This window comes from Scyliorhinus canicula, chromosome 14 (assembly GCF_902713615.1).
Source record: "Scyliorhinus canicula chromosome 14, sScyCan1.1, whole genome shotgun sequence".
Taxonomy (NCBI): domain Eukaryota; kingdom Metazoa; phylum Chordata; class Chondrichthyes; order Carcharhiniformes; family Scyliorhinidae; genus Scyliorhinus; species Scyliorhinus canicula.
Genome location: NC_052159.1, coordinates 54,460,517 through 54,477,489, shown reverse-complemented (window position 1 = coordinate 54,477,489; position 16,973 = coordinate 54,460,517). Strand labels below are relative to the sequence as shown.

At 42.4% G+C, this 16,973-nt stretch overlaps 1 protein-coding gene across 1 annotated transcript in view; it reads right to left on the bottom strand.

Moving 5' to 3' along the window:
- The window catches only part of micu2 (mitochondrial calcium uptake 2), a 599,136-nt gene extending 582,697 nt beyond the window's left edge, over positions 1 to 16,439 (bottom strand). The window contains 1 exon segment of the mRNA XM_038818942.1: positions 16,174 to 16,439. Within this exon segment, the coding sequence (XP_038674870.1) occupies positions 16,174 to 16,404 (231 nt within the window). The 5' untranslated portion in view covers positions 16,405 to 16,439.
- Between the last annotated feature and the right edge of the window lie 534 nt (positions 16,440 to 16,973).

The window sequence follows — 16,973 nt, the reverse complement described above, 5'->3', positions numbered from 1 at the left end:
TTGAAATAATGATGTCCAGTTGTTTCTTTTACTACGGTTTCTATGTATACAGTATATTTTCCTCAATATCAAATCAATAAAAGCAGTTGGCTTAAAACCTAACTCAATGGAACTCATTGATAATAACACCTTCATTTCATCAATTACAGTATTTAATTCTAAATCGATAATAGTACAAGTAGGAAAACAGAGCAACTTCCCCAACAGCTTGTTTATTTCTAAGCTATCAAATCTCAGTGATCCCATCATCACTCCTGCTTTTTGGGATTGCACATATCTTTCTTCTGTTTACACTTGGCTCATGCATGACTTGGCTCAGCTCGGTATGAAATAATTATACTATAGTATCCTTTTTTGGATGAGTTGAATAGGCAACTTTTCTATAAACACAAGTTAATACAGATTACCAAGACCTTTTTCTGAACTTGATTCAGTTATCCTAAAGTTTTGGGGCAACAAACTCACGATTAAAGGAAGTATGATTATGCACTGTTCCATAATGCGGGCAGTCTTTCTTGATGAGACCTTATTTTTCTTTGAAACATAGCAATCAAATTGCCTCGTGCAAGGGGCCTCTCCAACAAAACAAGGAATTATTTCCATCAATGTGCAGTTTTAATGCACTTTTCTGGAAGGCTACCTTGAGGAGTGATCTATTAAATAAGAGACAATGGTGGAAAACCTCTGCAGAAGGCACCATTGTCCTCAGTTAGCCAAATAAGCTGCATGGTATAACTAACATTCCTTTCGATCAATTTCATTCAAAGCCAGTATGTGGCAAATCTATTTTGTTTTGTAAATTATGATAATCAGCCTATCTTTAAATTAGCTTCATATGGTAGTTTTAATGGGCATGGAACTCCTCCATAGGCATAACCCAGAGGTTAGACCACAAAGTAAGCCCATTCAGTTGATGTCAAGCTACACAAAGATTTCCAGCGGATCTCATTAGTGTACGTGGAAATCAGCATAAACACTGCAAACACAGATGTCAAGCCTATGCCGTGGCCCCCAAATCAGCTCCCCAATGACATACAGGAGAGAGGTCGGTGAGTTGGGAACCAAATCATCAGGTGTAATAAGTGTGGCCCTATTCAGACACACACATCACACATGTCAATTGCCATTTTTGCCACCCTGGATACTGGTCACTTTATTAACATATTTCAATTAAACTCCCATAATGGGGGCAGCACGGTAGCATAAGTGGATAGCACTGTGGCTTCACAGCGCCAGAGTCCCAGGTTCGATTCCCCGCTGGGTCACTGTCTGTGTGGAGTCTGCACGTTCTCCCTGTGTCTGAGTGGGTTTACTCCGGGTGCTCCGGTTTCCTCCCAAAGACGTGCAGGTTAGGTGGAATTGGCCATGATAAATTGCCCTTAGTGACCAAAAAAATGTTTGGAGGGGTTGTTGGGTTACGGGGATAGGGTGGACGTGAGGGCTTAAGTGGGTCGGTGCGGACTTGATGGGCCGAATGGCCTCCTTCTACACTGTATGTTCTATGTCTATGTAAACATTGTAATAGGGGGCCCGATTTACAATTCACTGCTGCTGCTTGTTCAGAACACTCAGCAATGGAAGGTAAGCATTGGCTGCCAGCACCATGAACACCTTTCACAGCACCACTTATTTGTGCATGAGGAGCAGGAGTGCTCCCCTGATCTTCAAGAAGGTTTTCAACCTCCTCTCTGCTGATTGTGACCTATGTCCTCACCTCCAGTTCAATGCCATCTTCATCCCACTGTGCCGCATGATCTCTCCCCCTATCAGCCATATCCAATCTTCCCACCCCATCCCCAATCCACTCTTTCCTCCTCCCCATCCCACTGCCGCACTGTCAAACTACCCCTCTCCTGATTGCTAAGGACCATTCCCAACTACAGCCCCCTGATATAAAAGCAAAATACAGTGATGCTGGAAATCAGAAATAAAAACAGGAAATGCTGGAATATTGTGGAACGAGAAACAGAGTTGATGTTTTTCACATGAAGTCATACTGGACTCGAAACGTTAATGCTTTCTGTCTCCACAGATGCTGCCAGACCTGCTGGGTTTTCCAGCATTTTCTGTTTTTATTGCAGCTTCTTGATGCTGGTTGTCCCTTCTGGTCAGGAGGTAGATTGTCAATTTGGCGAGCTGCCAGGTCGGAAACAGATTCACAAACTGACAATCAGGTTGTGCTGTTAAGATTGCAGGACCTTCACATTCTTGCCATGTGGGTACCTGTGGCTGTTTGCAGCCTCCTTCAAACCTTCCCTGCGAATATCAAAGCCCGCATATTTCTCTTCCTTAAGTCTGAAGACCAAATTATCAACTTATTCAACAATCATTTTTGCATATCAGACACAGCATGTTTAAGAACCTACAAATCGTAGAAGTAATTCGAGATGATTTAAACCGACACCATAAAAATACATTAAAAGAATCAAAAAATATATTGCTGGCCTCAGTGAGGGTTTGTTTTCCCTTAAGCGCAAAAATGTGCGATAAAACACTTGTAAAGTTACTTCGTTTCCTGCCAAGGAGAACATACCTAGTTCAAAAGGGGGTTAGAATCTATAAACTGATCAGCAACTTTTTGATACATTTATAGAGCTGTTCCAACTGGTTCCTTCAGTATACCAGACAGAAAGCAGAGTTGAAAACTGTTTGCAATCATTCTCTCATTAACTGTTTTAAAGAATAAATAAAAGCTCATAAATTCTGCATTTTGGGTGAACTCTTTCTGGGGCAAACTACCTTCCAAGAGAGACTCCCTTTTCTCAGTTAACTCATCACTTCTGAAGTTAAAAGGCACTTAGTGAAGTTCATTGTGCTTCATTGGCTGTAAAGTGCTTCGAGACATCCGGTGGTCGTGAAAAGCTCGATATAAATGTAAGTCTTTCTTTCCTTTGAACGCTATGAGAACGGAGGTTCCAAGAATAATTCAAAAGTCCAACAGGATGCACTAATACATCTTCCATAAAAAGAAAATCATACATTATTTCAATATATCTCCAAAATGAAATTTAGTATTTGAAGACCTAGAATCAATAATGTTGCACACCAATTCACTGTTGGCGACCCTGGATACTGGTAGCCTACATGTATTAATACCACTATGCTTTGTGACAATTATGCTGAGGTCAATGTGCTTTAATGCTGTGCATTATGCTTCATCTGTGCTCTCAGTTTACCATCTCAATTTGCTCCCACTTAGTATTACATATGTAGCTCAACAAGTTATTCCAATCTAAATTTGGAACAGAAAAATCCATAATAGCACATCTGTGTGCTTTTCATAGGTTAGGCCATTTAATTTCACACTTGCCATTATTCTTTACTAACATCTTTGTGACAACATACTAGTGGCATGTACCGTTTTCACATGCTTATGGTCAACTTGCTCTCAAGCTTACGACTGGTAGAAGTTAGAAACATCACTGCCTTGGATTTCTCTTGCCTACCGATGAGAAAAGCCCCTATCAAGCCTTCACTTTGGACATCATTACAGTGATGCAGTCAAGAATTTGAACACATCACTGCTTATCATGTGAGAAAATGATAGGACCTGCAGCGACTACTCCATTTTCCAGTTATGATAGAATCCAGCATTTTGGTCATTGAACCTGGATGAGCTTTTGGAAAGAAGAAATCATTCAAATTAAGCAACGCATGATTTTCCCAAATACTTCCCAAATCCTGCACAATTAACAGTTTCTATTTTCTTTTCCAAGATTGTGCATTTTTACTTCAATTGAATAATCAAATAATTTTACACATGAAAATGTTTAACGTTTCTGAGTCATTGATTGGGTTACAATTTCAAAACAAAACCCACTTTACAAACCCAAGGATCACATGAAGCAAACTCTGAGTTTCCAGGACCAAGGAGGCTTTAATATTACATATATAAAAGTTAACAATCTATGATCCATTCCATTCAAGTGCCTTTATTAAGCATTCATTTATTAATTCAGAGAACCAAATCAAGGTACAGTAAGAAAGCTATGTTACTGGACCTTTTATTAATTCATATGGCTGGATAAGGAGTTATAGTTTGATGTTAACATTAGCATTCTATTCAATGGCTTCAGTTGACGCAGTGTGAATGGTTGTGGCTGCCTGGAATGGTTCTCTCTCAGGGCAGAACTTCAGTATACAAACAATGGCCTGACTTACCTAGCCACAGTCTCAACTTGAGTTATTCCTCATGTTTCATTTCTGGAGCTTCTTTTGCCCTGGCCCACCCTCAAGTGGTTGAGGGTTGGCCCAATTTTCTGTCGAAGGCTCAAATCCACGGCTTCACCACTCTGATCAGTTACCAGGTTACGGTGGATGATGTTTGCAGCCAATCAGGAGGTGCATCACTGAGAGGTGGGCTACTGTCAGCTCACAGGGTGTGGAGTGTGTTTCCGGTTATGAGAATTCAGACATAAAAATTCAACATTTCACCAATGTCCTTGAGGAAAAAAAACTGCTGTCCTTCCCTGGTCTGGTCTTGATACGGTTCCAATCCTATGTCAACATGTTTGAATTCTAGCTGTCCTTGGAAAATGGTCCAACAAGTCACTCAATTGTATCAAATTGCAACAGAAAAGGAGAAGACTAAAATTGGAAGAAATGGGCATGGAATCAGCTGGCTGATTACCTCCCTCGGCTGTTGACAAAGTTCTCCTCCATATTGAATACTTGGGAGAAAACACAGAGGAATAAGGGCACAGAATGTACTCTGGGTGGGGGACTTCAACCACCAAGAGTGTGTTTCAGCAGTACCACCACTGGCCAAGCTGCCCAGGTCTGGAAAGGCATAGCCGCCAGACTGAGCTTGCAGCAGGTGGTTAGAAATAACACACTTGATCGAACACTCATAAATCTGCCAAACACAAATAGATCTGTCTGTAACAATATTGGCAAGAGTGACCAGTAGACACTCTACATGTTGTGTCACACTACCAGTGTTAAATAGAACAACTAAGAATAAATTTGGTAGATGAAAATTGGGCAACCAAGAAGTGCTGTGAAAAACGGTGAGCGGCGATTCTTCCGAGTGGGGGGTGGGAGAATCGCGGGTTGCGCCAGGGGGGCGTGTCGTGAGTCGCACGGCCCTCCCGCGATTCTCCCACCCGGCGTGGGGAGCGGAGAATCGCGCCCCAGATTTTTGAGATACCTTGCCCTGCCAGAGTAATCGGAGGTAAATTGAGCACTTTTGAGGTCTGAAAGTGAGACCTGAGGTCTGTTCATGAGTTTCTGTCCTATACAGCACAAAATGATCTGATCAGGATAGCCATTATCCCGCGCAATGTCTTTGATGCACCTTATTTCAGCATCAAGCTTGCATGGTGACCAAATTACAAGGTTGCCGATGAGAACTATCACACAACATGTGGATCTGTAAAAATCTCAATGTGTTGACCAGTGAAAGTAGACTTGCGTTAGATCGTGGTAGTTTTGACAAAATTCATTTTTCAGCAATATCCAAAATTATAAAGTATGACTCTCTACTCCGTGCTGCATTGCTAACTTAATTAAAAATGTAAAGCCATTTCTTATCTAGTCTAAACTACAGAAAGTCAGTCCTCTAAATGCTTTTCTGAATGGAAATTATAGATATAGAAGAGCACATTTCAGCTTTCTAGTCTTCTTTGGAAGAGTTGGTCATTATCCGGACATTACTTCACTCGTACCACACCAGAGGTAAATTAAAAGTGACATTTGTTTTTATCTTACTTTGGATCACAGCAGTAACCATTTCTGAAATTCTGTGCCATAGTCGGGAGTTTTCATGCAACATGTTCATGAATTAAACGTGGCCTTGAGATCAATACAATAGAAAATTATATGGACATAAATATTTTCACTCGGTTTAAAGTTTGACATCTCAAATTTGAGATAAATTTTTATTGTACTAAATTATCCAAACGTTCGGCACTGGATTTGAGCAGGAGCATTAGTGTGCTTTCAGCAGCTGATAAAAATGTTTCAACGTCATCATAAATCAATATTTATAATAATAGTTTTCACAAAACTGTCGGAAATAATTTTCAACAAGGAAAATAAGTTTCTTAAAGGTTTAGAACACAGGTGGTTGCCATTTGACCTATTGTATTAACTGCTTGGCTTGAACAATCGAAAACCAATCCCACTGCCCTGCTCTCTCTCTCTATTCAAATTGTATTTCAGCTGCTTTGAATATTTATACCAATTTTGTTCAAAGAATTGCAATGCTTCTGCCTCAAATATTCCCTGTGACAAAGCTCCATGCTCCAACAACCATTTGTGTAAAAGGAAACTTTCCTGACCTCTCTCCCTACCTCTTGGTGAGGGTTTGAGTTTGATGACTCTTTGCACTGACTACCTAACCACAGGACAAAGACACAGACTTGAACAGATATAGTAGACAACTGGTTTAGTCATTCAATGCCCTATCAGGCTGGACCAGATAATGCTCAATCAGGTCCTGCTCTCATTTGTGAAAGTGGTTTACTATTCCAGGATCATCCCGCCTATTTCTGAAAGCAAAGTGACAGTTTCCACATGTATGCTGACATTCAGTCAGAGATAAGCAGAAATTCCCAACAATTAAATCTTGGGAAGACTGAAGGCATCGTCTTTGGTCCTTGCCCAAACTCCATTCTTTAGCCACTGATTCTATTCCTGCCCCTGGCAACTGTCTGAGCTGGACCAGACTATACTTGACCCCAAGGCAAGCTTTTGAGTACATATCCATGCCATCACTAAGACTACTGATTTCCAGGCTGTGAACCTGTCTCCACCCCTGCCTCAGCTCTTTTGATGCTGAAACCCTCATCCATGCCTTTGTTATTCCTAGACTTAACGATGTAACCTTTCTGGTCAGCCTCTCTCTGTAAACCTGGGATTTTCCAAAGTTCCACTGCCCTGTCCAACTCCCATCAAATTCATTTCACCCAACACATCTCTACATGCTGACCTACACTGATTTGCAGAAATGCAATGCCCCAAATTTAAAATTCATGTTTTCAAATCCCTGAATAGCCTGGCCCCTCTATGTTTGCAATAACCTCCAGCTCTACAATCTTCTGAGATATCTGCCTTCCTATCATTTTAACCTCTTGAGCATCCCTGATTTTAATCACTCCACGATTGGTAGTTGTGTCTTCTGTCGCCAAAATCCCAAATTCTGGAATTCCTCCCCTGAACCTCCTTTTCTCGACATCACTTTCCTCCTTTGAGACATTCCTTAAAACCTACCTTGCTGACCAAGCCTTTTGGTCATTTGTCCTAATATCTCCTTATGCGGGGTGGCATTGTGGCACAGTGGTTAGCACCAAGCACCAGAGTCCCGGGTCCAATTCCGACCTTGGGTGACTGTGTAGAGTTTGCACATTCTTCCCATGTTTGCGTAGGTTTTCTCTGGGTGCTCCGGTCTCCTCCCACAGTCCAAAGATGTCCAGGTTAGGTGGATTGGCTATGCTAAATCGCCCCTAGGTGGGGATAGGGTGGAGCATTAGGCTCAGGTCGGATGCTCTTTCAGAGGGTCGGTGCAGACAAAATGGCCGAATGGCCTCCATCTGCACTGTTGGGATTCTATGATTCTATGTGGCTTGGTGTCATTTTTTTTATTTTAAAAATCCTCCACGAGCATTTTGGGATGTTTTATTACGTTAAAAGTGCCATATAAATGCAATATGTTGTGTTGTTTTTCTATTCACTCTGTCAATGCCTTTCATTGTGCCCGAGAATTAAGTCGGAGTATATTTGTACATAATGGTGGCTCGGTTATAATTAGAATACAGTGTTCGGAACACTATTATAAAAATGCCATTAAAATCTTTATACACTGTCTCCACCTTTCTCTGATGGAAATAGTCTTAATATTTCAATTCAGTCCTTAATAACTAGTTTCTCATCATCCTGATGAACTCATCCTCTCTTCTAAGGCTTTATCACGCTTTTGATAATGGGATGCTCAAAACCTCACACTGTGTTCCAAATGTGACCAAACCAATGTTTTATATAAATTTTCTATTTCTTTACTCTTACCCTGAACCTCTTACAGAACCCAGACTCATGTTGGAATTTTAAAAAAAATAAATTTAGAGCACCCAATTCATTTTCCAATTAAGGGGCAATTTCACGTGTTCAATCCACCTACCCTGCACATCTTTGGGATGTGGGGGTGAAACCCACGCAAACACGGGGAGAATGTGCAAACTCCACACGGACAGTGACCCAGAGCCGGGATCGAACCTGGGACCTCGGCGCCGTGAGACTGCAGTGCTACCACTGCGCCACCGTGCTCCCTTATGTTAGACTTTTTAATGACATTATCTACCTGTACTTAACTTCAGAGAATTTAGATTTTGAACTTTCGATCCCAATGTAGATTCACAACTTTCAGTATTTTAATATTACTACTTACACATGGAAGAAACTGAACTGCCCTTAAAAGTATTCAAAAATAATTGGAATTAAGGGAATGGGAGAGTGTGGCAAGCTGATTAAAATCTATATATTTTTAATCCCTCATATTTCTACAAAGTGGTGGATTACTTTTTGAAACAAAAAGATAAAGAACGTAAAATAGTGGAGCCAGGATAACTCAACACTCTTAATTGATTGCCATCTGAATTTATCCAACATGTACTTCATAATAATTTGATTTGTAACTTTAAAGAGACGCACACCTAATCTTCACAAGTATAATTTTGCTTCAGTGTTTCTGTCTTCATAAAGCAGTGAGCATTCTGATTTATTGTAAGCAGCACCGCAAGAGATTTGTTAATCTGTCTATATTGGGGCCGGGATTCTGCAAAAATGCGGCAAAGCATTGACAGTGGCGTAAACACAGAGTGTTTCACGCCTGCGCAACGGCCTCTTAGCCCAGCGATCCTGAAACCCACAGAGGGCCAGCACGGTGCTGGAGTGCTCCACGCAGCTCCGGCACCAATACGCGGACCTGCACTGATGGCCGCGGGCCCGCTCATGCGGTGACGGCCGGCCGCGGGTCCGCGCATGCACGCGGTGCCCCCTTCCACGGCGTGCCTGCGCAACAGGGCGTAGCCACACCACAGTGGGCTGGCACGGAAGAAGGTACCCCCCCCCCGGATCGCGCGCGCCTGGCCATTGTGGAGGCCCCCCCCCCACCCCAAGAGTCTGATCCCCCCCACCCCCCTCACCGGTGGAATCATGTTAGAACCAGGCCGGTGGGAACTCGGCTGGTCGACCGCGGAGAATCGCCGTGGGGGCCTCTTTCAATGGCCCCTGACCGGCGCCGTGTCGACTATGCGCAGCTGGCAGCGATTCTCCGGTCGCCACGGAAATCGCCTCCCGGCCTCAGACCCGAGCGCGATTTCGGCACGGAGGCTCGGAGAATCCCGCCCTGGATTTTCTCCATTACATTACACTTTAAACAATACACCTGTGCATGCAGGCCCAAATTTCATATTCACAAATCAGCAACTTCAAAGAACTGAAAAGAGATGAGTTACATATGAATCAGATGTGCAGTCTATATAGCTCTGAAATGACTCCAAATATTTTTGAAAGTTCTTTTAGCTATCAGCTTGATTTCTTAAGAAAACTGATTACATTTAGTGTAAAATGGAATGTTGTATTTGAAATTCATGAAATAACGTTTGCCCCGTTTTGTGCCTCTGGAGGAAAAGTAAACCTCACACGTTGGAACGCCAGAATTAATATTTGTACTCTAACAAAATTTGCTAAGTTTCCTCCTCTTGTTTATTTTCACTTGGGCGGCACGGTGGCACAGTGGTTAGTGCTGTTGCCTCATGGCGGCGAGGACCCGCCCAGGCCCAATCCCCGGCATGGACACCATGTTGGCTTGACACCACCAGCAGTGCCCCTACCAGCCTGGCAGTGCCACTTCCCCCTCTATTCGGGTGCCACGCAGCCGGTTAGTCGCACCCGATAGATCTACTGCAAATGTGAAAGAAGGCAAGACTACCTAAGAGAGGTAACCTAACATCACCACTTTCAATGCACTTAGAAAATCAGTTCAATGAGTCAACACCCAAGTTATATTGCCAACTGGGTTGATACACATCTGAAGCTAATCAAAAATGGCATATGTCTGAACCTTTAAATATACTGTAACATCACAGAGCTCACACCATAAGGAAAAATTAACCACACATGAAAAACTGTTCTTGCTTCCACAAATTGATTCACAACTCCAGAGCAACAAAGTCTACTGCCATGGCATTCATCACCAGCCAAACGTCTACTATGAGCACCATCTGACTGTTTGCTATAAATACAGGCCAGATTCTGTACTTTAAGGTTAAATGCATCTTGATAATTTATAAAGCTTTGCTCCTGTAGGAATCAACCAGTGATATGTTACGATCTTGTAACTTGCTCCTACCTCCATTCCCTTTCATGGATTGTCACTCAGTATTCACAGGGGAGATATTTCCTTCCCCATTCTTCTTTTACTAAAACTAATTGATTGGCAGAGTAGGGGAGCTTCCATACAACAGCTAAGAAGAGCACAGAGTGAAATCTGCACCCTCTCATTCTGTGACAATAAAATACTGTAGCTTTAACGTGATACCATGCATTATCTTATTTTCACTGCCGGGTGTTAGCTGCGGTTCAGTGATAGCCACTCAGTCGGAAGGCTGCGAATTCAAGTTCCCCTTCTGACAAGACTGACACTCCAATGCAGTACTGAAGAATTCATTATTGTCAGAGGTGCGGTTTTCGAAAGAGACTTTAAACCAAGGCTCTATGTCCTGGACAATATTTATTTCACAACCAACAACACTTAAAACAAATTATCTGATCATTTACTCTTTGTTATTTATGGGACCTTGCTCTGCGCACATCAGCTGGCATGTTTTACTAACATTACAAAAGTGACCACACTGCAAAAGTATTTAATTGGTTGTAACGTGCTTTTGAATGTTATACAAATGCAAGTTCATTCTTTCTTCTTATTATAGATTTACATCTACCAACTTAGAATGTTTAGAGTACATCTCCCTTTCATCCATTTAATTGAAGTGCTCATAAGACTCAACTGAATAGTGAAAGAGCAATTAATTTGGAATTACATTATGTTAAGGCTAGACCACTAAACTGATGAGCAAAATATCCTCCTTATACTTCATAGTTCCTTGGGATCGTGGATGATCCGTTTCCACACTGGTTTGATGGGTTCTGATAAATCTAATGCGCAATCTGCAGACTATCATATGTGGGGCAGGTGGTGCTTGGAGGGTCAGGTGAATGAGTTGTTTGGAAGAGAAAGTAAAGGGGGACTGTAGGCTTATTGAATCAAACAGCAGGTTCTGTTGATTGTTTGTAATGACCCAGAGTACAAACTGTACTCAAACAGTCTACGCTTGCAAAATCCAAATCAAAACATCTGCTGGTAGATGTGATTCTGCAATTGAGCAGAATTTGCTGGACAATACTGCGTGTACTAATTGCTTCATGAACAACCAAATTAAGACAATTAATCGAGCTTGTAATGTGGCTCATTTACACTTGTTAGAAATGACATATGTTCATACAGGGACAAGTTCTCTGCAAACAAAAGGAATATGCTCAAGCCTTGCATTCTTTTTGAATATTTCAGGAACTTAGGAAGTCTGGAGTTCCCTGCTGCTTTCTCCATGGCAACATTTTGGCCAATCAGAGTTGACTTGAACCAATCAGAACACTTTGCTCCAGTGAGAAAGCAAGACTCTGCAGGAAGGATGCACCATACGTGGCTAACCAAAGAAGTTAAAGATTGTGTCAAATTGACAGAAAAGGTTATAATTCTGCAAAGATGAGTGGTAGGTCAGGAGATTGGACAGAAAGAAAAACTCAAAAGATTAATAAGGAAAGAGAAATTAGAGTACAACAAAAAGCTAGCTAGAAATATAAAAACAGATAGTAAGAGTCTCTACAGGTATTTAAAAAGGAAAAAGTAAAATGAGTGTTGGGGCAGAATTTACTGGCTGTTCACACCGGTGGTTCTGGTCCCACATCAGTGCACGGGTTTCCCCGCAATGAGGGATGCTGTCAATGGGAAATCCCATTGACATCAGTGGGACTGATATATCCCACTGGCGATCTGCCTCCCCCGCCAATAAACATGCGGCGGGGTATTCGGTATATCCCACCCTTGGTCTGAGAATGGGGTATTAATGGAAAATAAGGAAATGGTAGATGAACTGGACAGATATTTTGCATCTGTCTCCACTGTAGAAGATGCAAATAACATCCCATAAATAATTGTGAATTGGGAGGGGCGGAGGAACTTAAAACAATTCCAATCACCAGGGAAAGGATACTGACCAAATTATTAAAACTAAAAGCCTACAAGTCACCAGGTTCTGTCCTAAGGTCTTAAAAGTGGCTGCTGAGATAGTAAGTGCATTGGTTACAATTTTCCTAAATTCCCTAGTCAGGAAAGGTCCCTCAGATTGCAGAATAACAAATATGATTCCTCTATTCCAGAAAACTGAAAGCAGCAAACTACAGTCCAGTGAGTTTAACATCTGTGGTAGGGAAATTGTTTCAATCTATTATTAAGAAAGTTATGGTGAGGCACTTAGAAATCTCAATGCAATCAGTCAAAGCCTGCATGGTTTTGTGCAAGGGAAACGTGTTTGACTAATTTATTGAAGTTCTTTGCGGAATTAACAAGCAAATTGGAGAACGGGGAACCCATGGGTGTGCTGTACTTGGATGTCCAGGAAGCATTTGACAAGGTGGCAGCTCAAAAGGTTACTAGGCAACATAAGGGCTCATGATCATAGAGTCACCATAGTGCAGGAGGAGGCCATTTGGCCCATCAAATTTGCACCGACTCTCTGAAAGAACACCCCCACCTCGGCCCACTCCCCCACCCAATCCCGCAACCCCACCTTACCTGCACATCTTTGAAAACTAACTTAACGGGGCCAATCCACCTAACCTGCACATCTTTGGATTGTGGGAGGAAACCGGAGCATCCGGAAGAAACCCACAGACACAGGGAGAAAGTGCAAACTCCACACAGTCCTCCAAGGCCGGAATTGAACCCAGGACCCTGACGCTATGAGGCAGCAGTGCTAACCAGTGTGCCTCCCCTGATGCAGAGGCTAACATGTTAGCATCAATGATTGGTTAGTTAACAGGAAGAAAACATTAAGGATAAATGGGTCCTTTCAGGTTGGCAAGATGTGATGAGTGGAGTGACACAGGGATTAGTGCTGGGGCCTCATCTATTTACAATTTCTATCAATGACTTGAATGAAGGGCCTGAATGTATGGCTGCTACATTTGCTGATGACACAAAGGTAGGTAGAATAGTAAGTTCTGAATAGGGTATGAGAAGTCTGCAAAGGGACATAGGTAGGTTAAGTGAGTGGAAAAAAATTGGCACATGGAGTATAATGTAGGAAAATGTCAACTTGTCCACTTTGGCACTTTGGCAATAGAAAAGCAGCATATTACGTAAATGGAGAGATACAGAACTCTGGGGTACAGAAGGATTTAGGTCTCCTGGTATAGGAATCAGGACAGGTTAGAGTGCTGGTGCAGCAAGTGATTCGGAAGCCCAATAGAATGTTGCTTTTTGTGGCATAGGGAATGGAATATAAAAGCAGGATGTTTTGCTACAGTACCACAGGCCATTGGTGAGACGGCATCTAGAGTACAGTTTTAGTCTCCTTATTTAAGAAAGGATATAAATGTGTGAGAAGCAGTCCAAAGAAGGTTCACTCAATTGATACCCGAGTTGGGGGGTTATCATATGTAGAGGGGTTGGCTGGATCTGTATCCATTTGAGTTTAGAAGATTTGAAAGGTCACCTTATTGAAATATAAGATCCTGAGGGGCCTTGACAAAGTAGATGCTGAAAGGATGTTTTCTTTTGTGGGAGAAACTAGAATTAGGGCACTATGGCTTCACTGCGCCAGAGTCCCAGGTTTGATTCCCGGTCTGGGTCACTGCCTGTGGGGAGTCTGCACGTTCTCCCCATGTCTGCATTGGTTTCCTCTGGGTGCTCCATTTTCTTCCCACAAGTCCTGAAATACGTGCTATTAGGTCATTTGGACATTCTGAATTCTCCCTCTGTGTACCCGAACAGGCGCCGGAATGTAGCGACTAGGGGCTTTTCACAGTAACTTCATTGCAGTGTTACTGTATGCCTACTTGTGACAATAAAGATAAAGATTATTAAATAAGGGGTCTCCCTTCAATCTTGCACCACCTTTCAAGATGATCATGGCTGATTCTTTATCTTAACAACTTGTTCCCACTCGCTCCCCAATGATTTTAGTGTCTAGAAATGTATTTCTCATTAAAATATTCAGTGACTTGGCCTCCACAGCCTTCTACTGTTCACCAACTTCTGAGGTTTAGCTCAGTTGGCTGGTCAGCTGGTTTCACGATGCCGAATTTTCATTTTAATTTCATTTCATTTTCGAATAAGGCCAACAGCACAGATTCAATTCCGGTACCGGCTCCCATTATTCACGAAGGCTTGCCTTCTCAACCTTGCCTGTGGTATGGTGTTCCTCAGGTTAATCATCACCAGTCAATTCACTTCCTCAAAAGGGGAAAGCAGCCTATGGTCATCTGGGTTTATGGCAACGTTACTTCACAGGCCCAGTCTACCCAATCTCACCTCATATGACAATTCTGCCAGCCCAGGAATCGATCTGGAGAACATCTCACTGAAAGATCAAAAGCTTTGGCAACATGACTTTCTTTTCAGCAATATTCAAACACAAAACTGATCATGAATCCAGTGGTTAGTCACTGCTGACGTAATTCCACAACAAGCATAATTTTCATTGTCTTGTACTGTATATAAACAGAATATTGTTCCAACGTCATGTGAAGTGCCAAATTAAAGGTTATACAGGCTATGCTTCATAATTTTTAATTGCTTAATTCAAATAAAATTGTGGGGGAAAAAATGGGACGTGGGGATCCCAGGCTGTGCCATCATTTATTGCCCATCCCTAATTGCCCTTGAGGGGTAATTAACAGTCAATCACATTGCTATGGGTCTGGAGTCACATAGAGGCCAGACCAGGTAAGGATGACAGATTTCCTTCCCTAAATGACAATAGTGAACCAGATAGGTTTATTAGACTTTTAATTCCAGATTTTTTAAAATTGAATTCAAATTTCACCATCTGCAGTGACAGGATTTGAATCTGGATTCACAGAGCATTACTCTGGTTTACTAGTCCAGTGACAATACCACTACGCCACTGCCTCCCCTATAATTCATACCACAACATCTTTGAATCCTTACACAAAAAACGAGTTTGAATTCAAATCATTTGAATGAACAAAACATTAACTACGTATGTTAACTTTTAACATCAAATATTTAATACAAAGTATTGAAATAGTTACATATCCTATTTGGTCACTACTTTTATTATTGCATTGCAACACGTTGTTTTGCGACTTGTAATGCATTTCAGAATAATAGATTATACAAGTACTAACATTTACATTGACAACAAAAAAACAAAAACTGGAAAAGGGAGAGCAAACTTCCTTTCATATAGCATCTCATCGTGGTTTTAGTCTGTCACACAACAAATCACAAAATACTTTAAAAGTGTAGTCAATGTCATAATTGTGGCAGTCAACTGAGTTAAAAGCTATTTAGGTGATGTTGATTGAGCGATAAACATTAACCAGATAGTCAGTAGAACTCTAGGTCTTTGAATGGCGCCTTTGATTTTTATGTCCATCTGCACCACTTTAATAGGTAAATACGGTATCTCATGTAATGCTCTTAAATCCTGGATTGAGGTTTTAATCCATGACCTACAGATGGCACTTTTGAAATGCTTGATTTGTAGTTAGCATATACAAAAGCTATCTGTTTAAGGCAGAATGGTATTCTCTACATAGAGAACCACAAAACACACTGCACTGCACAATAGAAACACATGCCTAACAAGTGTACTATGCACCCCTCGCTATTATAGACAAACGATATATCTTTATCAACTGAGTGGGGCAGTTGTGCGTTGGAAGTACTTAAAAAGTAAACTGCACCGAGACGAACTGCAACCAGTAATTTAAAGTTTATGTTTGACCTGAAGCTGGACTAACCCCCTCTGACATGTGTGAAGTTGCTGGGCTGATCTTTGACAGAGAGCCCCTCGAGCTGTCACTCTCTGGTATCAGAGTGTCAGCCCAGTCTCAGTGACAGGATGTGAGTGTGGCTTGTTGCCTTACCTGTTGCTCGGCAGCGTACACGCTGCTCAGGCCGCCCCCGCCACCGCTCCACCAGTGATGTTTCCCCTTGTGAAAGCCCAGGCCCCCAGCCAGCACCGCCCCGGCTCCGGCAGCTCCAAATCCCAGCAAGAGCCCGGGACTCAGCTTCCTCCGGCTCACGGCGCTCCTCAGGCCGCTCCAAGTTGCTGCCGATTCCCTGAGGATCAAAGAGAACACTCTCCAAGTGGCCATCTTCCCGGAAATGTGGAGAGGTCTCGCGAGAGAGAAAGAGGGAGCCTGTCATCCCGCACCAGCTGCAGCCCTGAGTGCAACATCAGGAGAGTCACCACATGGATTGGTCAACTGGACAATGTTACCTCCACTCTCTTGCTTTAAAAAAAAGCATCTCGATTATTCTGATATACTTGCAGGCTCTTGCCACCAGCCCACAGAAAAGGCCACCCAGCTCCTCCAGCTCATGATCCATCACTTTGTCCCATCCTTTCTCATCCCTCCATTCTCACCCATATACCTATATCTCGGCTTTCCTTCAACTGCATTTGTACAATTCGCCTCAACGATCTACCCCTTGTCCTAGCAAGTCCCACATTCTCAGCATTATGACTACAGACTTTTCTCCTGAATTGTCTACAGTGGTTAACACTGCAGCCTCACAGCGCCAGAAACCTGGGTTCGATTCCGACCTCGGGTGACTTTGTGGAGTTTGCACGTTCTCCCTGGGTCTGCATGGGTTTCCTCCAGGTGTTGCGGTTTCCTCCCACAGTTCAATGAAGTGCAGGTTAAGTAGATTGGCCATGCTA